Here is a 26,345-nt window from a genome sequence, read left to right as displayed (position 1 = left end):
TGTAACAAGTGTTGTCAGGGTGATCGTTAGAACCTGTAACAAGTGTTGTCAGGGTGATCGTTACAACCTGTAACAAGTGTTGTCAGGGTGATCGTTAGAACCTGTAACAAATGTTGCCAGGGCCCTAGTCATAACCTGTAACTAGTGTTGCCAGGGCCCTAGTCATAACCTCTAACTAGTGTTGCCAGGGCCCTAGTCATAACCTCTAACTAGTGTTGCCAGGGCCCTAGTCATAACCTCTAACTAGTGTTGCCAGGGCCCTAGTCATAACCTCTAACTAGTGTTGCCAGGGCCCTAGTCATAACCTTTAACTAGTGTTGTCAGGGTGCTAGATATAACCTTTAACTAGTGTTGTCAGGGCCCGAGGTATAACCTGTAACTAGTGTTGTCATGGTGCTAGGTATAACCTGTAACTAGTGTTGCCAGGGCCCGAGGTATAACCTGTAACTAGTTTTGTCAGGGCCCTAGATATAACCTGTAACTAGTGTTGTCAGGGCCCTAGGTATAACCTGTAACTAGTGTTGTCAGGGCCCGAGGTATAACCTTTAACTAGTGTTGTCAGGGCCCTAGGTATAACCTTTAACTAGTGTTGTCAGGGCCCGAGGTATAACCTTTAACTAGTGTTGTCAGGGCCCGAGGTATAACCTGTAACTAGTGTTGTCAGGGCCCTAATTATAACCTGTAACTAGTGTTGTCAGGGCCCTAATTATAACCTGTAACTAGTGTTGTAAGGGCCCTAATTATAACCTGTAACTAGTGTTGTCAGGGCCCTAATTATAACCTGTAACTAGTGTTGTCAGGGCCCTAATTATAACCTGTAACTAGTGTTGTCAGGGCCCTAATTATAACCTGTAACTAGTGTTGTCAGGGCCCTAATTATAACCTGTAACTAGTGTTGTCAGGGCCCTAGTTATAACCTGTAACTAGTGTTGTCAGGGCCCTAATTATAACCTGTAACAAGTGTTGTCAGGGTGATCGTTAGAACCTGTAACAAGTGTTGTCAGGGTGATCGTTAGAACCTGTAACAAATGTTGTCAGGGTGCTAGTCAAAACCTGTAACTAGTGTTGCCAGGGCCCTAGTCATAACCTCTAACTAGTGTTGCCAGGGCCCTAGTCATAACCTCTAACTAGTGTTGCCAGGGCCCTAGTCATAACCTCTAACTAGTGTTGCCAGGGCCCTAGTTATAATCTGTAACTAGTGTTGTCAGGGCCCTAGTTATAATCTGTAACTAGTGTTGTCAGGGCCCTAGTTATAACCTGAACTAGTGTTGTCAGAGTGCTAGTTATAACCTATAACTAGTGTTGCCAGGGCCCTAGTCATAACCTCTAACTAGTGTTGCCAGGGCCCTAGTCATACCCTCTAACTAGTGTTGCCAGGGCCCTAGTCATAACTTCTAACTAGTGTTGCCAGGGCCCTAGTTATAATCTGTAACTAGTGTTGTCAGGGCCCTAGTTATAATCTGTAACTAGTGTTGTCAGGGCCCTAGTTATAACCTGTAACTAATATAATGAGAGCCCTAGGTTTAATCTGCAACTAGTGATGTCAGGGTGCTAGTCATAACCTCTAACTAGTGTTGCCAGGGCCCTAGTTATAATCTGTAACTAGTGTTGTCAGGGCCCTAGTCATAACCTGTAACTAGTGTTGCCAGGGCCCTTGTCATAACCTCTAACTAGTGGTGCCAGGGCCCTAGTCATAACCTCTAACTAGTGTTGTCAGGGCCCTAGTTATAATCTGTAACTAGTGTTGTCAGGGCCCTAGTTATAACCTCTAACTAGTGTTGCCAGGGCCCTAGTTATAACCTGTAACTAGTGATGTCAGGGTGCTAGTCATAACCTCTAACTAGTGTTGCCAGGGCCCTAGTTATAACCTGTAACTAGTGTTGTCAGGGCCCTAATTATAACCTGTAACTAGTGTTGTCAGGGCCCTAGTTATAATCTGTAACTAGTGTTGTCAGGGCCCTAGTTATAACCTCTAACTAGTGTTGCCAGGGCCCTAGTTATAACCTGTAACTAGTGATGTCAGGGTGCTAGTCATAACCTCTAACTAGTGTTGCCAGGGCCCTAGTTATAACCTGTAACTAGTGTTGTCAGGGCCCTAATTATAACCTGTAACTAGTGTTGTCAGGGCCCTAGTTATAACCTGAACTAGTGTTGTCAGAGAGCGTGTTATAACCTGTAACTAGTGTTGTCAGGGTGCTAGTTATAACCTATAACTAGTGTTGCCAGGGCCCTAGTCATAACCTCTAACTAGTGTTGCCAGGGCCCTAGTCATAACCTCTAACTAGTGTTGCCAGGGCCCTAGTTATAATCTGTAACTAGTGTTGTCAGGGCCCTAGTTATAATCTGTAACTAGTGTTGTCAGGGCCCTAGTTATAACCTGTAACTAATATTATGAGGGCCCTAGTTTTAATCTGCAACTAGTGATGTCAGGGTGATTGTTAATATCTGTAACTAGTGTTGTCAGGGCCCTAGTTGTAACATGTAACTAGAGTTGTCAGAAGCAAGTTATATCCTATAACTAGTGTTATGTAATGGCCCTAGTTATAACCTGTAACTAGTGTTGTCAGGGCCCAAGGTTTAATCTTTAACTAGTGTTGTCAGAGTGCTAGTTATTAACTGTAACTAGTGTTGCCAGGGATCTAGTTAAATCCTGTAACTAGTGTTGCCAGGGTCCTAGTTTTAACCTGTAACCCGTTTTTCAGGGCCTTAATTGTAACCTGTAAACCACGTTGTCAGGGCTCTTGTTATAATCTGTAACTAGTGTTGTCAGGGTGCTGGTTATATCCAGTAACGAGTGTTGTCAGGGTGCTAGTTATAACCAAAACTAGTGTTGTCAGGGTGCTAGTTTTAACCTGTAACTTGTGTTGTCAGGGTGCTAGTTATATCCAGTAACTAGTGTTGTCAGGGTGCTAGTTATAACCAAAACTAGTGTTGTCAGGGTGCTAGTTTTAACCTGTAACTTGTGTTGTCAGGGCCCTAGATATAACCTGTAACTAGTGTTGCCAGGGGCCTAGATATAACCTGTAACTAGTGTTGTCAAGGTGCTAGGTATAACCTGTAACTAGTGTTGCCAGGGTGCTAGGTATAACCTGAACTAGTGTTGTCAGGGTGCTAGATATAACCTGTAACTAGTGTTGCCAGGGCCCTAGGTATAACCTGAACTAGTGTTGTCAGAGAGCGTGTTATAACCTGTAACTAGTGTTGCCAGGGCCCTAGATATAACCTGTAACTAGTGTTGTCAGGGTGCAAGGTATAACCGTTAACTAGTGTTGTCAGGGCCTGAGGTATAACCTTTAACTAGTGTTGTCAGGGCCCTAGGTATAACCTTTAACTAGTGTTGTCAGGGCCCGAGGTATAACCTTTAACTAGTGTTGTCAGGGCCCGAGGCATAACCTGTAACTAGTGTTGTCAGGGCCCGAGGTATAACCTGTAACTAGTGTTGTCAGGGCCCTAGTTATAACCTCTAACTAGTGTTGCCAGGGCCCTAGTTATAACCTGTAACTAGTGATGTCAGGGTGCTAGTCATAACCTCTAACTAGTGTTGCCAGGGCCCTAGTTATAACCTGTAACTAGTGTTGTCAGGGCCCTAATTATAACCTGTAACTAGTGTTGTCAGGGCCCTAGTTATAATCTGTAACTAGTGTTGTCAGGGCCCTAGTTATAACCTCTAACTAGTGTTGCCAGGGCCCTAGTTATAACCTGTAACTAGTGATGTCAGGGTGCTAGTCATAACCTCTAACTAGTGTTGCCAGGGCCCTAGTTATAACCTGTAACTAGTGTTGTCAGGGCCCTAATTATAACCTGTAACTAGTGTTGTCAGGGCCCTAGTTATAACCTGAACTAGTGTTGTCAGAGAGCGTGTTATAACCTGTAACTAGTGTTGTCAGGGTGCTAGTTATAACCTATAACTAGTGTTGCCAGGGCCCTAGTCATAACCTCTAACTAGTGTTGCCAGGGCCCTAGTCATAACCTCTAACTAGTGTTGCCAGGGCCCTAGTTATAATCTGTAACTAGTGTTGTCAGGGCCCTAGTTATAATCTGTAACTAGTGTTGTCAGGGCCCTAGTTATAACCTGTAACTAATATTATGAGGGCCCTAGTTTTAATCTGCAACTAGTGATGTCAGGGTGATTGTTAATATCTGTAACTAGTGTTGTCAGGGCCCTAGTTGTAACATGTAACTAGAGTTGTCAGAAGCAAGTTATATCCTATAACTAGTGTTATGTAATGGCCCTAGTTATAACCTGTAACTAGTGTTGTCAGGGCCCAAGGTTTAATCTTTAACTAGTGTTGTCAGAGTGCTAGTTATTAACTGTAACTAGTGTTGCCAGGGATCTAGTTAAATCCTGTAACTAGTGTTGCCAGGGTCCTAGTTTTAACCTGTAACCCGTTTTTTCAGGGCCTTAATTGTAACCTGTAAACCACGTTGTCAGGGCTCTTGTTATAATCTGTAACTAGTGTTGTCAGGGTGCTGGTTATATCCAGTAACGAGTGTTGTCAGGGTGCTAGTTATAACCAAAACTAGTGTTGTCAGGGTGCTAGTTTTAACCTGTAACTTGTGTTGTCAGGGCCCTAGATATAACCTGTAACTAGTGTTGCCAGGGGCCTAGATATAACCTGTAACTAGTGTTGTCAAGGTGCTAGGTATAACCTGTAACTAGTGTTGCCAGGGTGCTAGGTATAACCTGAACTAGTGTTGTCAGGGTGCTAGATATAACCTGTAACTAGTGTTGCCAGGGCCCTAGGTATAACCTGAACTAGTGTTGTCAGAGAGCGTGTTATAACCTGTAACTAGTGTTGCCAGGGCCCTAGATATAACCTGTAACTAGTGTTGTCAGGGTGCAAGGTATAACCGTTAACTAGTGTTGTCAGGGCCTGAGGTATAACCTTTAACTAGTGTTGTCAGGGCCCTAGGTATAACCTTTAACTAGTGTTGTCAGGGCCCGAGGTATAACCTTTAACTAGTGTTGTCAGGGCCCGAGGCATAACCTGTAACTAGTGTTGTCAGGGCCCGAGGTATAACCTGTAACTAGTGTTGTCAGGGCCCGAGGCATAACCTGTAACTAGTGTTGTCAGGGCCTGAGGTATAACCTTTAACTAGTGTTATGTACTGGCCCAAGTTATCACCTGTAACTAGTGTTGTCAGACAGCGTGTTATAACCTGTAACTAGTGTTGTCAGGGCCCTAGTTATAACCTGTAACAAGTGTTGTCAGGGTGATCGTTAGAACCTGTAACAAGTGTTGTCAGGGTGATCGTTACAACCTGTAACAAGTGTTGTCAGGGTGATCGTTAGAACCTGTAACAAATGTTGCCAGGGCCCTAGTCATAACCTGTAACTAGTGTTGCCAGGGCCCTAGTCATAACCTCTAACTAGTGTTGCCAGGGCCCTAGTCATAACCTCTAACTAGTGTTGCCAGGGCCCTAGTCATAACCTCTAACTAGTGTTGCCAGGGCCCTAGTCATAACCTCTAACTAGTGTTGCCAGGGCCCTAGTCATAACCTTTAACTAGTGTTGTCAGGGTGCTAGATATAACCTTTAACTAGTGTTGTCAGGGCCCGAGGTATAACCTGTAACTAGTGTTGTCATGGTGCTAGGTATAACCTGTAACTAGTGTTGCCAGGGCCCGAGGTATAACCTGTAACTAGTTTTGTCAGGGCCCTAGATATAACCTGTAACTAGTGTTGTCAGGGCCCTAGGTATAACCTGTAACTAGTGTTGTCAGGGCCCGAGGTATAACCTTTAACTAGTGTTGTCAGGGCCCTAGGTATAACCTTTAACTAGTGTTGTCAGGGCCCGAGGTATAACCTTTAACTAGTGTTGTCAGGGCCCGAGGTATAACCTGTAACTAGTGTTGTCAGGGCCCTAATTATAACCTGTAACTAGTGTTGTCAGGGCCCTAATTATAACCTGTAACTAGTGTTGTAAGGGCCCTAATTATAACCTGTAACTAGTGTTGTTAGGGCCCTAATTATAACCTGTAACTAGTGTTGTAAGGGCCCTAATTATAACCTGTAACTAGTGTTGTCAGGGCCCTAATTATAACCTGTAACTAGTGTTGTCAGGGCCCTAATTATAACCTGTAACTAGTGTTGTCAGGGCCCTAGTTATAACCTGTAACTAGTGTTGTCAGGGCCCTAATTATAACCTGTAACAAGTGTTGTCAGGGTGATCGTTAGAACCTGTAACAAGTGTTGTCAGGGTGATCGTTAGAACCTGTAACAAATGTTGTCAGGGTGCTAGTCAAAACCTGTAACTAGTGTTGCCAGGGCCCTAGTCATAACCTCTAACTAGTGTTGCCAGGGCCCTAGTCATAACCTCTAACTAGTGTTGCCAGGGCCCTAGTCATAACCTCTAACTAGTGTTGCCAGGGCCCTAGTTATAATCTGTAACTAGTGTTGTCAGGGCCCTAGTTATAATCTGTAACTAGTGTTGTCAGGGCCCTAGTTATAACCTGAACTAGTGTTGTCAGAGTGCTAGTTATAACCTATAACTAGTGTTGCCAGGGCCCTAGTCATAACCTCTAACTAGTGTTGCCAGGGCCCTAGTCATACCCTCTAACTAGTGTTGCCAGGGCCCTAGTCATAACTTCTAACTAGTGTTGCCAGGGCCCTAGTTATAATCTGTAACTAGTGTTGTCAGGGCCCTAGTTATAATCTGTAACTAGTGTTGTCAGGGCCCTAGTTATAACCTGTAACTAATATAATGAGAGCCCTAGGTTTAATCTGCAACTAGTGATGTCAGGGTGCTAGTCATAACCTCTAACTAGTGTTGCCAGGGCCCTAGTTATAATCTGTAACTAGTGTTGTCAGGGCCCTAGTCATAACCTGTAACTAGTGTTGCCAGGGCCCTTGTCATAACCTCTAACTAGTGGTGCCAGGGCCCTAGTCATAACCTCTAACTAGTGTTGTCAGGGCCCTAATTATAACCTCTAACTAGTGTTGCCAGGGCCCTAGTTATAATCTGTAACTAGTGTTGTCAGGGCCCTAGTTATAATCTGTAACTAGTGTTGTCAGGGCCCTAGTTATAACCTCTAACTAGTGTTGCCAGGGCCCTAGTTATAACCTGTAACTAGTGATGTCAGGGTGCTAGTCATAACCTCTAACTAGTGTTGCCAGGGCCCTAGTTATAACCTGTAACTAGTGTTGTCAGGGCCCTAATTATAACCTGTAACTAGTGTTGTCAGGGCCCTAGTTATAACCTGAACTAGTGTTGTCAGAGAGCGTGTTATAACCTGTAACTAGTGTTGTCAGGGTGCTAGTTATAACCTATAACTAGTGTTGCCAGGGCCCTAGTCATAACCTCTAACTAGTGTTGCCAGGGCCCTAGTCATAACCTCTAACTAGTGTTGCCAGGGCCCTAGTTATAATCTGTAACTAGTGTTGTCAGGGCCCTAGTTATAATCTGTAACTAGTGTTGTCAGGGCCCTAGTTATAACCTGTAACTAATATTATGAGGGCCCTAGTTTTAATCTGCAACTAGTGATGTCAGGGTGACTGTTAATATCTGTAACTAGTGTTGTCAGGGCCCTAGTTGTAACATGTAACTAGAGTTGTCAGAAGCAAGTTATATCCTATAACTAGTGTTATGTAATGGCCCTAGTTATAACCTGTAACTAGTGTTGTCAGGGCCCAAGGTTTAATCTTTAACTAGTGTTGTCAGAGTGCTAGTTATTAACTGTAACTAGTGTTGCCAGGGATCTAGTTAAATCCTGTAACTAGTGTTGCCAGGGTCCTAGTTTTAACCTGTAACCCGTTTTTTCAGGGCCTTAATTGTAACCTGTAAACCACGTTGTCAGGGCTCTTGTTATAATCTGTAACTAGTGTTGTCAGGGTGCTGGTTATATCCAGTAACGAGTGTTGTCAGGGTGCTAGTTATAACCAAAACTAGTGTTGTCAGGGTGCTAGTTTTAACCTGTAACTTGTGTTGTCAGGGTGCTAGTTATATCCAGTAACTAGTGTTGTCAGGGTGCTAGTTATAACCAAAACTAGTGTTGTCAGGGTGCTAGTTTTAACCTGTAACTTGTGTTGTCAGGGTGCTAGTTACATCCAGTAACTAGTGTTGTCAGGGTGCTAGTTATAACCAAAACTAGTGTTGTCAGGGTGCTAGTTTTAACCTACAACTAGTGTTGTCAGGGCCCTAGTTATAACCTGAACTAGTGTTGTCAGGGTGCTAGTTATAACCAGTAACTAGTGTTGTCAGGGTGCTAGTTATAACCAAAACTAGTGTTGTCAGGGTGCTAGTTTTAACCTATAACTAGTGTTGTCAGGGCCCTAGTTATAACCTGAACTAGTGTTGTCAGAGAGCGTGTTATAACCTGTAACTAGTGTTGTCAGGGTGCTAGTTATAACCTATAACTAGTGTTGCCAGGGCCCTAGTCATAACCTCTAACTAGTGTTGTCAGGGCCCTAATTATAACCTGTAACTAGTGTTGTCAGGGCCCTAGTTATAATCTGTAACTAGTGTTGTCAGGGCCCTAGTTATAACCTCTAACTAGTGTTGCCAGGGCCCTAGTTATAACCTGTAACTAGTGATGTCAGGGTGCTAGTCATAACCTCTAACTAGTGTTGCCAGGGCCCTAGTTATAACCTGTAACTAGTGTTGTCAGGGCCCTAATTATAACCTGTAACTAGTGTTGTCAGGGCCCTAGTTATAACCTGAACTAGTGTTGTCAGAGAGCGTGTTATAACCTGTAACTAGTGTTGTCAGGGTGCTAGTTATAACCTATAACTAGTGTTGCCAGGGCCCTAGTCATAACCTCTAACTAGTGTTGCCAGGGCCCTAGTCATAACCTCTAACTAGTGTTGCCAGGGCCCTAGTTATAATCTGTAACTAGTGTTGTCAGGGCCCTAGTTATAATCTGTAACTAGTGTTGTCAGGGCCCTAGTTATAACCTGTAACTAATATTATGAGGGCCCTAGTTTTAATCTGCAACTAGTGATGTCAGGGTGATTGTTAATATCTGTAACTAGTGTTGTCAGGGCCCTAGTTGTAACATGTAACTAGAGTTGTCAGAAGCAAGTTATATCCTATAACTAGTGTTATGTAATGGCCCTAGTTATAACCTGTAACTAGTGTTGTCAGGGCCCAAAGTTTAATCTTTAACTAGTGTTGTCAGAGTGCTAGTTATTAACTGTAACTAGTGTTGCCAGGGATCTAGTTAAATCCTGTAACTAGTGTTGCCAGGGTCCTAGTTTTAACCTGTAACCCGTTTTTTCAGGGCCTTAATTGTAACCTGTAAACCACGTTGTCAGGGCTCTTGTTATAATCTGTAACTAGTGTTGTCAGGGTGCTGGTTATATCCAGTAACGAGTGTTGTCAGGGTGCTAGTTATAACCAAAACTAGTGTTGTCAGGGTGCTAGTTTTAACCTGTAACTTGTGTTGTCAGGGTGCTAGTTATATCCAGTAACTAGTGTTGTCAGGGTGCTAGTTATAACCAAAACTAGTGTTGTCAGGGTGCTAGTTTTAACCTGTAACTTGTGTTGTCAGGGTGCTAGTTACATCCAGTAACTAGTGTTGTCAGGGTGCTAGTTATAACCAAAACTAGTGTTGTCAGGGTGCTAGTTTTAACCTACAACTAGTGTTGTCAGGGCCCTAGTTATAACCTGAACTAGTGTTGTCAGGGTGCTAGTTATAACCAGTAACTAGTGTTGTCAGGGTGCTAGTTATAACCAAAACTAGTGTTGTCAGGGTGCTAGTTTTAACCTATAACTAGTGTTGTCAGGGCCCTAGTTATAACCTGAACTAGTGTTGTCAGGGTGCTAGTTATAACCTGTAGCTAGTGTTGTCAGAGTGCTAGTTATAACCTGTAACTAGTGTCATCAGGGCCCTATTTATAACCTGTAACTAGTGTTGTCAGGGCCCTAGTTATAACCTGTAACTAGTGTTGTCAGGGCCCTAGTTATAACCTGTAACTAGTGTCATCAGGGCCCTATTTATAACCTGTAACTAGTGTTGTTAGGGCCCTACGTATAACCTGTAACTTGTGTCATCAGGGCCCTAGTTATAACCTGTAACTAGTGTTGTCATGGTGCTAGTTATAAGCAGTAACTAATGTTGTCAGGCACCTAGTTATAACCTCTCATTAGAGTTGTCAGGGTGCTAGTTATAACCTGAACTAGTGTTGTCAGGGTGCTAGCATTTACCTGTAACTAGTGTTGTCAGGGCCCAAGGTTTAACCTGTAACTAGTGTTGTCAGAGTGCTAGTTATTAACTGTAACTAGTGTTGCCAGGGCCCTAGTTATAACCTGTAACTAGTGTTGTCAGAGTGATTGTGAATACCAGTAACTACTGTTGTCAGGGCCCTAGTTAAAACCTGTAACTAGTGTTATCAAGGCCCTAGTTAAAACCTTTAACTAGTGTTGTCAGTGCACAAGTTTTAACCTGTAACTAGTGTTATCAAGGCCCTAGTTATAACCTGTAACTAGTGTTGTCAGTGTGATTGTTAATACCTGTAACTACTGTTGTCAGGGCCCTAGTTAAAACCTGTAACTAGTGTTATCAAGGCCCTAGTTAAAACCTGTAACTAGTGTTGTCAGTGTGATTGTTAATACCTGTAACTACTGTTGTCAGGGCCCTAGTTAAAACCTGTAACTGATGTTTTCAGGGTGCTAGTTATAACCATTAACTACTGTTGTCATGGTGCTAGTTATAACCATGTAACTAGTGTTGTCAGGGCCCTAGTTATAACCTTTAACTACTGTTGTCATGGTGCTAGTTATAACCATGTAACTAGTGTTGTCAGGGCCCTAGTTATAACCTTTAACTACTGTTGTCATGGTGCTAGTTATAACCATGTAACTAGTGTTGTCAGGGCCCTAGTTATAACCATGTAACTAGTGTTGTCAGGGCCCTAGTTATAACAATGTAACTAGTGTTGTCAGAGTGCTAGTTATAACCATGTAACTAGTGTTGTCAGGGCCCTAGTTATAACCTTTAACTACTGTTGTCATGGTGCTAGTTATAACCATGTAACTAGTGTTGTCAGGGCCCTAGTTATAACAATGTAACTAATGTTGTCAGAGTGCTAGTTATAACCATGTAACTAGTGTTGTCAGGGCCCTACTTATAACCTTTAACTACTGTTGTCATGGTGCTAGTTATAACCATGTAACTAGTGTTGTCAGGGCCCTAGTTATAACAATGTAACTAGTGTTATCAAGGCCCTAGTTAAAACCTGTAACTAGTGTTGTCAGTGCACTAGTTTTAACCTGTAACTAGTGTTATCAAGGCCCTAGTTAAAACCTGTAACTAGTGTTGTCAGTGTGATTGTTAATACCTGTAACTACTGTTGTCAGGGCCCTAGTTAAAACCTGTAACTAGTGTTATCAAGGCCCTAGTTATAACCATGTAACTAGTGTTGTCAGGGCCCTAGTTATAACAATGTAACTAGTGTTGTCAGAGTGCTAGTTATAACCATGTAACTACTGTTGTCAGGGCCCTAGTTAAAACCTGTAACTGATGTTGTCAGGGCCATAGTTATAACCTTTAACTACTGTTGTCATGGTGCTAGTTATAACCATGTAACTAGTGTTGTCAGGGCCCTAGTTATAACCTTTAACTACTGTTTTCAGGGTGCTAGTTATAACCATTAACTACTGTTGTCATGGTGCTAGTTATAACCATGTAACTAGTGTTGTCAGGGCCCTAGTTATAACCTTTAACTACTGTTGTCAGAGTGCTAGTTATAACCATGTAACTAGTGTTGTCAGGGCCCTAGTTATAACCTTTAACTACTGTTGTCATGGTGCTAGTTATAACCCTGTAACTAGTGTTGCCAGGGTCCTAGTTTTAACCTGTAACCCGTTTTTTCAGGGCCTTAATTGTAACCTGTAAACCACGTTGTCAGGGCTCTTGTTATAATCTGTAACTAGTGTTGTCAGGGTGCTGGTTATATCCAGTAACGAGTGTTGTCAGGGTGCTAGTTATAACCAAAACTAGTGTTGTCAGGGTGCTAGTTTTAACCTGTAACTTGTGTTGTCAGGGTGCTAGTTATATCCAGTAACTAGTGTTGTCAGGGTGCTAGTTATAACCAAAACTAGTGTTGTCAGGGTGCTAGTTTTAACCTGTAACTTGTGTTGTCAGGGTGCTAGTTACATCCAGTAACTAGTGTTGTCAGGGTGCTAGTTATAACCAAAACTAGTGTTGTCAGGGTGCTAGTTTTAACCTACAACTAGTGTTGTCAGGGCCCTAGTTATAACCTGAACTAGTGTTGTCAGGGTGCTAGTTATAACCAGTAACTAGTGTTGTCAGGGTGCTAGTTATAACCAAAACTAGTGTTGTCAGGGTGCTAGTTTTAACCTATAACTAGTGTTGTCAGGGCCCTAGTTATAACCTGAACTAGTGTTGTCAGGGTGCTAGTTATAACCTGTAGCTAGTGTTGTCAGAGTGCTAGTTATAACCTGTAACTAGTGTCATCAGGGCCCTATTTATAACCTGTAACTAGTGTTGTCAGGGCCCTAGTTATAACCTGTAACTAGTGTTGTCAGGGCCCTAGTTATAACCTGTAACTAGTGTCATCAGGGCCCTATTTATAACCTGTAACTAGTGTTGTTAGGGCCCTAGGTATAACCTGTAACTTGTGTCATCAGGGCCCTAGTTATAACCTGTAACTAGTGTTGTCATGGTGCTAGTTATAAGCAGTAACTAATGTTGTCAGGCACCTAGTTATAACCTCTCATTAGAGTTGTCAGGGTGCTAGTTATAACCTGAACTAGTGTTGTCAGGGTGCTAGCATTTACCTGTAACTAGTGTTGTCAGGGCCCAAGGTTTAACCTGTAACTAGTGTTGTCAGAGTGCTAGTTATTAACTGTAACTAGTGTTGCCAGGGCCCTAGTTATAACCTGTAACTAGTGTTGTCAGAGTGATTGTGAATACCAGTAACTACTGTTGTCAGGGCCCTAGTTAAAACCTGTAACTAGTGTTATCAAGGCCCTAGTTAAAACCTTTAACTAGTGTTGTCAGTGCACAAGTTTTAACCTGTAACTAGTGTTATCAAGGCCCTAGTTATAACCTGTAACTAGTGTTGTCAGTGTGATTGTTAATACCTGTAACTACTGTTGTCAGGGCCCTAGTTAAAACCTGTAACTAGTGTTATCAAGGCCCTAGTTAAAACCTGTAACTAGTGTTGTCAGTGTGATTGTTAATACCTGTAACTACTGTTGTCAGGGCCCTAGTTAAAACCTGTAACTGATGTTTTCAGGGTGCTAGTTATAACCATTAACTACTGTTGTCATGGTGCTAGTTATAACCATGTAACTAGTGTTGTCAGGGCCCTAGTTATAACCTTTAACTACTGTTGTCATGGTGCTAGTTATAACCATGTAACTAGTGTTGTCAGGGCCCTAGTTATAACCTTTAACTACTGTTGTCATGGTGCTAGTTATAACCATGTAACTAGTGTTGTCAGGGCCCTAGTTATAACCATGTAACTAGTGTTGTCAGGGCCCTAGTTATAACAATGTAACTAGTGTTGTCAGAGTGCTAGTTATAACCATGTAACTAGTGTTGTCAGGGCCCTAGTTATAACCTTTAACTACTGTTGTCATGGTGCTAGTTATAACCATGTAACTAGTGTTGTCAGGGCCCTAGTTATAACAATGTAACTAATGTTGTCAGAGTGCTAGTTATAACCATGTAACTAGTGTTGTCAGGGCCCTACTTATAACCTTTAACTACTGTTGTCATGGTGCTAGTTATAACCATGTAACTAGTGTTGTCAGGGCCCTAGTTATAACAATGTAACTAGTGTTATCAAGGCCCTAGTTAAAACCTGTAACTAGTGTTGTCAGTGCACTAGTTTTAACCTGTAACTAGTGTTATCAAGGCCCTAGTTAAAACCTGTAACTAGTGTTGTCAGTGTGATTGTTAATACCTGTAACTACTGTTGTCAGGGCCCTAGTTAAAACCTGTAACTAGTGTTATCAAGGCCCTAGTTATAACCATGTAACTAGTGTTGTCAGGGCCCTAGTTATAACAATGTAACTAGTGTTGTCAGAGTGCTAGTTATAACCATGTAACTACTGTTGTCAGGGCCCTAGTTAAAACCTGTAACTGATGTTGTCAGGGCCATAGTTATAACCTTTAACTACTGTTGTCATGGTGCTAGTTATAACCATGTAACTAGTGTTGTCAGGGCCCTAGTTATAACCTTTAACTACTGTTTTCAGGGTGCTAGTTATAACCATTAACTACTGTTGTCATGGTGCTAGTTATAACCATGTAACTAGTGTTGTCAGGGCCCTAGTTATAACCTTTAACTACTGTTGTCAGAGTGCTAGTTATAACCATGTAACTAGTGTTGTCAGGGCCCTAGTTATAACCTTTAACTACTGTTGTCATGGTGCTAGTTATAACCATGTAACTAGTGTTGTCAGGGCCCTAGTTATAACAATGTAACTAGTGTTGTCAGAGTGCTAGTTATAACCATGTAACTAGTGTTGTCAGGGCCCTACTTATAACCTTTAACTACTGTTGTCATGGTGCTAGTTATAACCATATAACTAGTGTTGTCAGGGCCCTAGTTATAACAATGTAACTAGTGTTGTCAGAGTGCTAGTTATAACCATTAACTACTGTAGTCATGGTGCTAGTTATAACCATGTAACTAGTGTTGTCAGGGCCCTAGTTATAACCTTTAACTACTGTTTTCAGGGTGCTAGTTATAACCATTAACTACTGTAGTCATGGTGCTAGTTATAACCATGTAACTAGTGTTGTCAGGGCCCTAGTTATAACCTTTAACTACTGTTGTCAGAGTGCTAGTTATAACCATGTAACTAGTGTTGTCAGGGCCCTAGTTATAACCTTTAACTACTGTTGTCATGGTGCTAGTTATAACCATGTAACTAGTGTTGTCAGGGCCCTAGTTATAACCATGTAACTACTGTTGTCAGGGCCCTAGTTAAAACCTGTAACTGATGTTGTCAGGGCCATAGTTATAACCTTTAACTACTGTTGTCATGGTGCTAGTTATAACCATGTAACTAGTGTTGTCAGGGCCCTAGTTATAACCTTTAACTACTGTTTTCAGGGTGCTAGTTATAACCATTAACTACTGTTGTCATGGTGCTAGTTATAACCATGTAACTAGTGTTGTCAGGGCCCTAGTTATAACCTTTAACTACTGTTGTCAGAGTGCTAGTTATAACCATGTAACTAGTGTTGTCAGGGCCCTAGTTATAACCTTTAACTACTGTTGTCATGGTGCTAGTTATAACCATGTAACTAGTGTTGTCAGGGCCCTAGTTATAACCTTTAACTACTGTTGTCAGAGTGCTAGTTATAACCATGTAACTAGTGTTGTCAGGGCCCTAGTTATAACCTTTAACTACTGTTGTCATGGTGCTAGTTATAACCATGTAACTAGTGTTGTCAGGGCCCTAGTTATAACAATGTAACTAGTGTTGTCAGAGTGCTAGTTATAACCATGTAACTAGTGTTGTCAGGGCCCTACTTATAACCTTTAACTAATGTTGTCATGGTGCTAGTTATAACCATGTAACAAGTGTTGTCAGGGCCCTAGTTATAACAATGCAACTAGTGTTGTCAGAGTGCTAGTTATAACCATGTAACTAGTGTTGTCAGGGCCCTAGCTATAACCATGTAACTAGTGTTGTCAGAGTGCTAGTTATAACCATGTAACTAGTGTTGTCAGGGCCCTAGCTATAACCATGTAACTAGTGTTGTCAGAGTGCTAGTTATAACCATGTAACTAGTGTTGTCAGGGCCCTAGCTATAACCATGTAACTAGTGTTGTCAGCGAGCTAGTTATATCCTGTAACTAACGTTGTCATGGCTCTTGTTGTAATCTGTAACTAGTGTTGTCAGGGTGCTAGTTATAACCTGAGCTAGTCTTGTCAGTGTGCTAGTTATAACCTTTAACTCGTGTTATGTAATGGCCCTAGTTACCACCTGTAACTAGTGTTTTCAGGGCCCTAGTTATAACTTGTAACTAACGTTGTCATGGTGCTAGTTATAACCTGTATCTAGTGGCCAGATGGTTTCATGGTCAGCTCACATGGTCAGGAGAAGCTCTTGACCCTTACCACAATATCTACTGTTGATCAGTAACACTGCAGAGGAGTGTGACGCAGGTTATTCTCTCTCTCCTCCGCTTTCTCTCTCTCTCTCTCTCTCTCTCTCTCTCTCTCTCTCTCTCTCTCTCTCTCTCTCTCCTCTCTCTCTCTCTCTCTCTCTCTCTCTCTCTCTCTCTCTCTCTTTCTCTCTCTCTCTCTCTCTCTCTCTTTCTCTCTTTCTCTTTCTCTCTCTCTCTCTCTTTTGTTGTGACTAAATTATTCTTACCTTCTAGGTTGTGTTTGTGTTCGGTGGAGTAGGCCTTGCCGATCATGGTCCATACCGGCTTCAGACACCCAAACAGTCCCTCCAGAAACCCTCCACTTCCTCCCGACAGCAGCCTCACATCCTCAGCCTGGCTCCGCACCGCTCCTCCCTCCGCATCATGACCCTCTCCCTCCATCCTACCCCCTCCCTCCCCGTTCTCATGGAGCTTCAGCACACTGTTGGCAAAGTGCTCCTGCTGCTCCTCGCTAGGTGTGGGGCTGTGGCCTCCACAGGTGTGTTCACCATTATGACCTCCACCTCCCCCGCCGTCGGGCTCCGGGGCACCCCCGGTGTCTATAGATAATACGTTCCGTAGGACACACTGGGTGGGGGTCAGATCCATCTCAGGGGTGCAGGCGGGTGTCTCGTCCAGCCGGCCCCGGAAGGTAGGGGTGTGTTCTGAGAGGGGGGTGTTGAATCCGGAGAGAGAGGGGGACGGGGCGCGGGACTCTGTGATACAGGCCATGGGGAGCTCTGGTCAGGGGAACAGGAAGAACCCCGGGACTGTTGATCAGTCAGGGCCAGCGACGAAGCAAGACCTGTAGGAGGTGAGCAAAAAGGTAACCATGGTTACAGATGATCTGACGAAAGCTTCCGTTTTTCTTCTATATGAACACCTTGGTGGAATATACGCAGTAGCTGTAACTAAAACACAGATGTCAGAGTTTAAATAAAATTGATTTTGTGTGTTACCACATCAATGGTGGCCTCCGTTTACTGTGGTCAACCATGTCAAGGTTAGCCAATGCTAACAAAACAATTAAAGAGGATTCTCTTATTTTCATAGTCATGGGCCAGTAAACGATAGGTTGCTGGATCGAATCCCCAAGCTGACAAGCTAAAAATCTGTTGTTCTGCCTCTGAACACGGCAGTTAACCCACTGTCCCCCCCCCGATCGCCGAAGACGTGGATGTCGATTAAGACAGCCCCCCAACGCACCTCTCTGATTCAGCGGGGTTGGGGGTTAAATGCAGAAGGAACATTTCAGTTGAAGGCATTCAGTTGTACAACTGACTAGGTATCCCCCCCTTTCCTTTCTGTTGTACAACTGACTAGGTATCCCCCCCTTTCCTTTCTGTTGTACAACTGACTAGGTATCCCCCCTTTCCTTTCTGTTGTACAACTGACTAGGTATCCCCCCTTTCCTTTCTGTTGTACAACTGACTAGGTCTCCCCCTTTCCTTTCTGTTCTACAACTGACTAGGTATCCCCCCTTTCCTTTCTGTTGTACAACTGACTAGGTATCCCCCTTTCCTTTCTGTTGTACAACTGACTAGGTATCCCCCTTTCCTTTCTGTTGTACAACTGACTAGGTATCCCCCTTTCCTTTCTGTTGTACAACTGACTAGGTATCCCCCTTTCCTTTCTGTTGTACAACTGACTAGGTATCCCCCTTTCCTTTCTGTTGTACAACTGACTAGGTATCCCCCTTTCCTTTCTGTTGTACAACTGACTAGGTATCCCCCTTTCCCCTTTCATTTCTGTTGTACAACTGACTAGGTATCCCCCTTTCCTTTCTGTTGTACAACTGACTAGGTATCCCCCTTTCCTTTCTGTTGTACAACTGACTAGGTATCCCCCTTTCCTTTCTGTTGTACAACTGACTAGGTATCCTTTCTGTTGTACAACTTTCTGTTGTACAACTGACTAGGTATCCCCCTTTTTCTGTTGTACAACTGACTAGGTATCCCCCCTTTCTGTTGTACAACTGACTAGGTATCCCCTTTCTGTTGTACAACCTTATCCCCTTTCTGTTGTACAACTGACTAGGTATCCCCCTTTCCTTTCTGTTGTACAACTGACTAGGTATCCCCCTTTCTGTTGTACAACTGACTAGGTATCCCCCTTTCCTTTCTGTTGTACAACTGACTAGGTATCCCCCTTTCTGTTGTACAACTGACTAGGTATCCCCCTTTCTGTTGTACAACTGACTAGGTATCCCCCTTTCTGTTGTACAACTGACTAGGTATCCCCCTTTCTGTTGTACAACTGACTAGGTATCCCCCTTTCTGTTGTACAACTGACTAGGTATCCCCCCTTTCCCTTTCTGTTGTACAACTGACTAGGTATCCCCCTTTCCTTTCTGTTGTACAACTGACTAGGTATCCCCCTTTCCTTTCTGTTGTACAACTGACTAGGTATCCCCCTTTCCTTTCTGTTGTACAACTGACTAGGTATCCCCTTTCCTTTCTGTTGTACAACTGACTAGGTATCCCCCTTTCCTTTCTGTTGTACAACTGACTAGGTATCCCCCTTTCCTTTCTGTTGTACAACTGACTAGGTATCCCCCTTTCTGTTGTACAACTGACTAGGTATCCCCCTTTCTGTTGTACAACTGACTAGGTATCCCCCTTTCCCTTTCTGTTGTACAACTGACTAGGTATCCCCCTTTCCTTTCTGTTGTACAACTGACTAGGTATCCCCCTTTCCCTTTCTGTTGTACAACTGACTAGGTATCCCCCTTTTCCTTTCTGTTGTACAACTGACTAGGTATCCTTTCTGTTGTACAACTGACTAGGTATCCCCCTTTCCTTTCTGTTGTACAACTGACTAGGTATCTGTTGTACAACCCTAGGTATCCTTTCTGTTGTATAACTGACTAGGTATCCCCTTTCTGTTGTACAACTGACTAGGTATCCCCCTTTCCTTTCTGTTGTACAACTGACTAGGTATCCCCCTTTCCTTTCTGTTGTACAACTGACTAGGTATCCCCCTTTCTGTTGTACAACTGACTAGGTATCCCCCTTTCTGTTGTACAACTGACTAGGTATCCCCCTTTCTGTTGTACAACTGACTAGGTATCCCCCTTTCCTTTCTGTTGTACAACTGACTAGGTATCCCCCTTTCCTTTCTGTTGTACAACTGACTAGGTATCCCCCTTTCCTTTCTGTTGTACAACTGACTAGGTATCCCCCTTTCCTTTCTGTTGTACAACTGACTAGGTATCCCCCTTTCCTTTCTGTTGTACAACTGACTAGGTATCCCCCTTTCCTTTCTGTTGTACAACTGACTAGGTATCCCCCCTTTCCTTTCTGTTGTACAACTGACTAGGTATCCCCCTTTCCTTTCTGTTGTACAACTGACTAGGTATCCCCCTTTCCTTTCTGTTGTACAACTGACTAGGTATCCCCCTTTCCTTTCTGTTGTACAACTGACTAGGTATCCCCCTTTCTGTTGTACAACTGACTAGGTATCCCCCTTTCCTTTCTGTTGTACAACTGACTAGGTATCCCCCTTTCCTTTCTGTTGTACAACTGACTAGGTATCCCCCTTTCCTTTCTGTTGTACAACTGACTAGGTATCCCCCTTTCCTTTCTGTTGTACAACTGACTAGGTATCCCCCTTTCCTTTCTGTTGTACAACTGACTAGGTATCCCCCTTTCCTTTCTGTTGTACAACTGACTAGGTATCCCCCTTTCTGTTGTACAACTGACTAGGTATCCCCCTTTCTGTTGTACAACTGACTAGGTATCCCCCTTTCCCTTTCTGTTGTACAACTGACTAGGTATCCCCCTTTCCTTTCTGTTGTACAACTGACTAGGTATCCCCCTTTCCCTTTCTGTTGTACAAATGACTAGGTATCCCCCTTTCCCTTTCTGTTGTACAAATGACTAGGTATCCCCCTTTCCCTTTCTGTTGTACAACTGACTAGGTATCCCCCTTTCCTTTCTGTTGTACAACTGACTAGGTATCCCCATTTCCCTTTCTGTTGTACAACTGACTAGGTATCCCCCTTTCTGTTGTACAACTGACTAGGTATCCCCCTTTCTGTTGTACAACTGACTAGGTATCCCCCTTTCCCTTTCTGTTGTACAACTGACTAGGTATCCCCCTTTCCTTTCTGTTGTACAACTGACTAGGTCTCCCCCTTTCTGTTGTACAACTGACTAGGTATCCCCCTTTCTGTTGTACAACTGACTAGGTATCCCCCTTTCTGTTGTACAACTGACTAGGTATCCCCCTTTCCCTTTCTGTTGTACAACTGACTAGGTATCCCCCTTTCCTTTCTGTTGTACAACTGACTAGGTATCCCCCTTTCCTTTCTGTTGTACAACTGACTAGGTATCCCCCTTTCCTTTCTGTTGTACAACTGACTAGGTATCCCCTTTTCCTTTCTGTTGTACAACTGACTAGGTATCCCCCTTTCCTTTCTGTTGTACAACTGACTAGGTATCCCCCCTTTCCTTTCTGTTGTACAACTGACTAGGTATCCCCCTTTCCTTTCTGTTGTACAACTGACTAGGTCTCCCCCCCTTTCCTTTCTGTTGTACAACTGACTAGGTCTCCCCCTTTCCTTTCTGTTGTACAACTGACTAGGTATCCCCCCTTTCCTTTCTGCTGTACAACTGACTAGGTATCCCCCCTTTCCTTTCTGTTCTACAACTGACTAGGTATCCCCCCCTTTCCTTTCTGTTGTACAACTGACTAGGTCTCCCCCTTTCCTTTCTGTTGTACAACTGACTAGGTATCCCCCTTTCTGTTCTACAACTGACTAGGTATCCCCCCTTTCCTTTCTGTTGTACAACTGACTAGGTAAGCCCCTTTCCTTTCTGTTGTACAACTGACTAGGTATCCCCCTTTCTGTTCTACAACTGACTAGGTATCCCCCCTTTCCTTTCTGTTGTACAACTGACTAGGTATCCCCCCTTTCCTTTCCCTTTTGTTTCCTCTCACATCCTCCTACTACATCTCAGAGAAATCACTTTCTAGATGACTACTATGCTAATCGGCACCAGAACTTGTGTTGCTGTTAGTAACGAGAAGAGAGAAGATAGAGTCGAGTGGCTGCTCTAGAAAGCCTGTTTATGTCCCCAAGGACAGACATCCCCCACAACAGATCCAGGAGAAGAGGAATACATTGTCGTCTCACAGACGACTGCTGTTTTTAATTTTTAATTTTTATTATTGCCAATGATACAATGTTATAACAAAAACTGCAGTGACACATTGGTGTAACAACATCTCCTTGCTAGAGAGCTGTGTTCAACAAAATAATAATCCAACTGTACCTGAATATCAAGGCCAGTGAGTTATAATAGCTAGTTATGGCCTATAACACACATCTCATTACAATAATAATCTTGTCCCATTGTGCTAATCATTTGCATGGAGTTATATATATATACATATATATATATATGTTTCTGACGAAACTTGTGAATGGAATTTAATTTTGCTGACATTTTACTTTACCCCTGTTCAAGAGAAATCCTCAGCGAGAGCATTACAATTTGACGGTCAGTGCCTGAAACACTGAAATACTACAACGTGTATTTAGGCCTGGGTGACTCCTTTGCATAAACACGGGTTGCTTCATTGCTAGTGCCTAGAGTCTTGTTGGCAGAAAAAAATAAAAAACCTAGGTTCACTTCAGAACCATGGATAGCGCCATTAAGGGGGAACGAAATTCACATACTCCCGGCCCTATTCAGCCTCAAAACCTGCAGTACCTGGTGGCGGGTACAGCGTATGGTGATTGTCTTCCCTTCAGATGATCAGTTTACTGAGCTGATTTCAAATCAAAAGTCACACACACACACAAGTTCAGTTTTAAGCCAGACTCTGGCCACGTCCACACTCTCAATCATCCATGGGATGAGTCATGATTGCTTCCTTCCTCAGTTGGTATACCCCAGGTTTTTTTTATTTTTTATTACATCAAACTAATAATTAATGGTACATCTACCCTGTGTGCAAAATCTAAAACATCAAAGTCAAGACCATAAAAAAACGAAATATTTCCACCTTATGAATTATGTACAAGAACCATATTCCTGCTTTCGTTTGTTCTGTTGGCAACTGAAAAGACACATTCTCTTGGGTATCACAACAGTCTAGTCAGCCAACAGTCATATATTTACTGACATTTTACAGAAATAATTTGCTTCAAATTCAGATAAGAAGTGAAAGGAGAAACCTGTCCATTGCTACGCATCTGTCATCTGTCTAATGTTAGAGTAATCACTGAATATCTTGTTGTGTCAATGATTTTCAACTTAATGATCCTGCCCCCCTCCTTAAGAGTGGCAGCAGCTGCTAGTCGGTCCTGCAGAATAAGCCCCCCCCATGCAGTGGATAGGCCAGGCGGTGCGGTGCATTGAAGCGACCCAAAACACAGGCTCCTCAATGGCACCGATTCGCTTCACAGCTTCTACGGGACCCGTGCGCCAAGCGCATCACCATATCATAGACTATGCCTCGCTTTAGCGTATAATATTAGTCTATATTACATAGACTACAACTGATTTATTTACATGGAATATTGGAAATGTGATTTACACGATCTAGGCTCAAACGACATTAGCCTGGCAGATTTCCAAATATAATTGAATACATTTGTATTTTATAACGTACCTTAGCAAATGCAGCAACCTCAAGTCTCAAACTCCATTGTTGTTGATTATATCTTTCACATAGGCTGCTATTTATTTAATTTGTTCCCGATGCAGCATTCTAAAACAGCGCAATTATTCTGCTTTCCTCGTTTTGTTGATATAATCAGTGTCACCGCGCGCGACTCAGCTCAGCATCCAATTTTCTTTGCTGTACGCACTCGCTGTTCTAGAATGGGCACGAGCGATGGAAGCAATGGAGAGTCCATCCTTCGTTCATTTCAACCCGATCTTTATAACCTTAAATCTCTATCCCGGTCCGGCCGGTGATTCGATCACATGTATTTGATTTCCCTTTCTTCCCACTTGCTGTGAGGTGAAAATATGTGATTTGGAGCGGTCCCTTCTCTCCAAGCCCCTGCAGATTTATATTGCGGAGTGCCTCTCTCACCTATGCGGAGGAGAAAGCGAGGAGAGGGGCGTGTGTCAGACAGGCAGTGACGGAGCAGGGGGCGGGATTTGGTTTATAGTCCACACCAGGGATCATTATCTAGATTCTGCCTCGGGCCGATTATTTCTTGAGTGGATTGTCAGGCGGCCAGAACATTTTTACAAATACGTTGTAGACTGCAAATTGACCATAATAAGTCCAAACAGATGTATTTGACTAAAACATACAGTACCAGTCAAAAGTTTGGACACCTACACATTCTAGGGTTTATCTTTATTTTACTATTTTCTACATTGTAGAATAATAGTGAAGACATCAAGACTATGAAATAACACATATGGAATCATGAAGTAACCAAAACAGTGTTAAACAAATCAAAATGTATTTAATATTTGAGCTTCTTCAAAGTAGCCACCCTTTGCCTTGATGACAGCTTTGCACACTCTTGGCATTCTCTCAACCACCTTCACCTGGAATGCTTTTCCAACAGTCTTGAAGGAGTTCCCATATATGCTGAGCCCTTGTTGGCTGCTGTTCCTTCAATCTGCGGTCCAACTCAACCCAAACCATCTCAATTGTGTTGAGGTCGGGGGATTGTGTTGAGGTCGGGTGATTGTGGAGGCCAGGTCATCTTGATGCAGCACTCCATCACTCTCCTTCTTGGTCAAATAGCCCTTACACAGCCTGGAGGTGTGTTGGGTCATTGTCCTGTTGAAAAACAAATGATAGTCCCACTAAGCGCAAACCAGATGGGATGGCGTATCGCTGCAGAATGCTGTGGTAGCCATGCTGGTTAACTGTGCCTTGAAATCTAAATAAATCACAGACAGTGTCACCAGCAAAGCACCATCACACCTCCTCCTCCATGCTTCACGGTGGGAACCACACATGCAGAGATCATCCGTTCACCTACTCTGCAAGTCATGGCAGTTGGAACCATAAATCTCACATTTGGACTCATCAGATCAAATAACATATTTCCTCCGGTCTAATGTCCTTTGCTCGTGGTTCTTGGTCTCTTCTTCTGATTGGTGTCCTTTAGTAGGCTGTCTCACAACCGGCCATAATTGAGCATCCCGTAGGGTGGCACACAATTGGTTGTGTTTGGCCGGTGCAGGCAGTATTGCAAATAAGAATTTGTTCTTAACTGACTTGCTTAGTTAAATAAAGGTTACATTTAAAATAAAATTTAAAAAACTATTCTTAACAGCAATTCGACCATGAAGGCCCGATTATGCAGTCTCTCTGAACAGTTGATGTTGGGATGTGTCTGTTACTTGAACTCTGTGAAGCATTTATTTGGGCTGAAATTTCTGAGGCTGGTAACTCCAATTAACTTATCCTCTGCAGGAGAGGTAACTCTGGGTCTTCCTTTCCTGTGGCGGTCCTCATGAGAGTTAGTTTCATCATAGCGCTTGCTGATTTTTGCGACTGCACTTGAAGAAAATGTTCGGTATTGACTGACCTTCATGCCTTAAAGTAATGATGGACTGTCATTTCTCTTTTTTTATTTGAGCTGTTATTGCTATAATATGGACTTGGTCGTTTACCAAATAGGGCTATCTTCTGTATACCACCCCTACCTTGTCACAACACATCTGATTGGCTCAAACGTATTATGAAGGAAATACATTCAAATGAACATTTAACAAGGCACACCTGTTAATTAAAATGCATTCCAGGTGACTACCTCATGAAGCTGGTTGAGAGAATGCCAAGAGTGTGCAAAGCTGTCCTTTCTTTTACTTATTTTTTATTTCACCTTTCTTTAACCAGGTAGGCCAATTGAGAACAAGTTCTAATTTACAACTGCGACCTGGCCAAGATAAAGCAAAGCAGTGCGACAAAATAAAATAACACAGAGTTACACATAAACAAAAGTACAGTCAATAACACAATAGAAAAATCTATATACAATGTGTGCAAATGGAGTAAGGAGGTAAGACAATAAATAGGCCATAGTAGCAAAGTATTTACAATTTAGTAAATGAACACTGAATTGATAGATGTGCAGATGATGATATGCAATTAGAATATTGGTGTGCAAAAGAGAAAAAACGTTTTTAAAAAGGGGTAGTTGGGGATGAGGTATTTGGATGGGCTACTTACAAATGGACTATGTACAGCTGCAGCGATCGGTAAGCTGCTCAGATAGCTGATGCTTAAAGTTAGTGAGGGAGATATAAGTCTGTGACTTCAGCGATTTTTGCAATTCCTTCCAGTCAATGGCAGCAGAGAACTGGAATAATGGTACGGAATGGTGTCGTCCGGATAGAGGTGGATCAAGGAATCACCCACAGTAAGAGCGACGTCATTGATATATACAGAGAAAAGAGTCGGCCCGAGAATTGAACCCTGTGGTACCCCATAGAGACTGCCAGAGGTCCTCATTGCAAAGGGTGGCTACTTTGAAGAATCTCATATATAAAATATATTTTGAAATGTTTACAAACACAACAAAAATTATAATAATTATATACAGTAGAGGCAAAAGTTTGGACACACCTACTCATTCAAGGGTTTTTCTTTATTTGGACTATTTTCTACATTGTAGAATAACAGTGAAGACATCAAAACTATAAAATAACACATACTGTTTTGAATCACGTCGTAACCAAAAAAGTACTAAACAAAATCTAAATATATTTTATATTTGTGTTTCTACAAAGTAACCACGCTTTGCCTTGATGACAGCTTTGCACACTCTCTGCATTCCCTCAACCAGCTTCATGAGGTAATCACCTGGACAGAGGTGTATTTGGAGGGCAAGTTGGTCAGGATGATATCTATGAGGGTGCCCATGTTTACGGATTTAGGGTTGTACCTGGTAGGTTCCTTGATAATTTGTGTGAGATTGAGGGAATCTAGCTTAGATTGTAGGATGGCCGGGGTGTTAAGCATATCCCAGTTTAGGTCACCTAACAGTACGAACTCTGAAGATAGATGGGGGGCGATCATTTCACATATGGTGTCCAGGGCACAGCTGGCGGCCGAAGGGGGGTCTATAACAAGAGGCAACAGTGAGAGACTTATTTCTGGAAAGGTGTATTTTTAAAAGGAGAATCTCAAATTGTTTGGGCATAGACCTGGATAGTATGACAGAACTCTGCAGGCTGTCTCTGCAGTAGATTGCAACTTGGCCCCCTTTGGCAGTTCTAACTTGACTGAAAATGTTCTAGATGGGGATGGAAATCTCACATTTTTTGTGTTCTTCCTAAAAC

General features: G+C 42.7%; 1 protein-coding gene across 5 annotated transcripts in view; it reads right to left on the bottom strand.

Moving 5' to 3' along the window:
- LOC118380936 (mitogen-activated protein kinase kinase kinase 12-like) overlaps window positions 1–26,345 on the bottom strand; it is a 109,732-nt gene that overhangs the window by 58,270 nt on the left and 25,117 nt on the right. For 4 of the 5 annotated variants that reach the window (XM_052526403.1, XM_052526407.1, XM_052526406.1 and 1 more), the window contains exons 1-2: window positions 22,696–23,120; window positions 16,302–16,879 (exon numbers count right to left, since the gene is read on the bottom strand). In XM_052526403.1, coding sequence (XP_052382363.1) covers window positions 16,302–16,806 — 505 coding nt within the window. In that variant the 5' untranslated portion in view covers window positions 16,807–16,879; window positions 22,696–23,120. Of the gene's footprint in view, window positions 1–16,301; window positions 16,880–22,695; window positions 23,121–26,345 lie in introns of those variants that run through there. The other variant, XM_052526404.1, reaches the window with a different exon arrangement.

This window comes from Oncorhynchus keta, chromosome 10, assembly GCF_023373465.1.
Source record: "Oncorhynchus keta strain PuntledgeMale-10-30-2019 chromosome 10, Oket_V2, whole genome shotgun sequence".
Lineage (NCBI taxonomy): Eukaryota > Metazoa > Chordata > Actinopteri > Salmoniformes > Salmonidae > Oncorhynchus > Oncorhynchus keta.
This window is presented reverse-complemented; position numbering and strand designations above follow the sequence as displayed.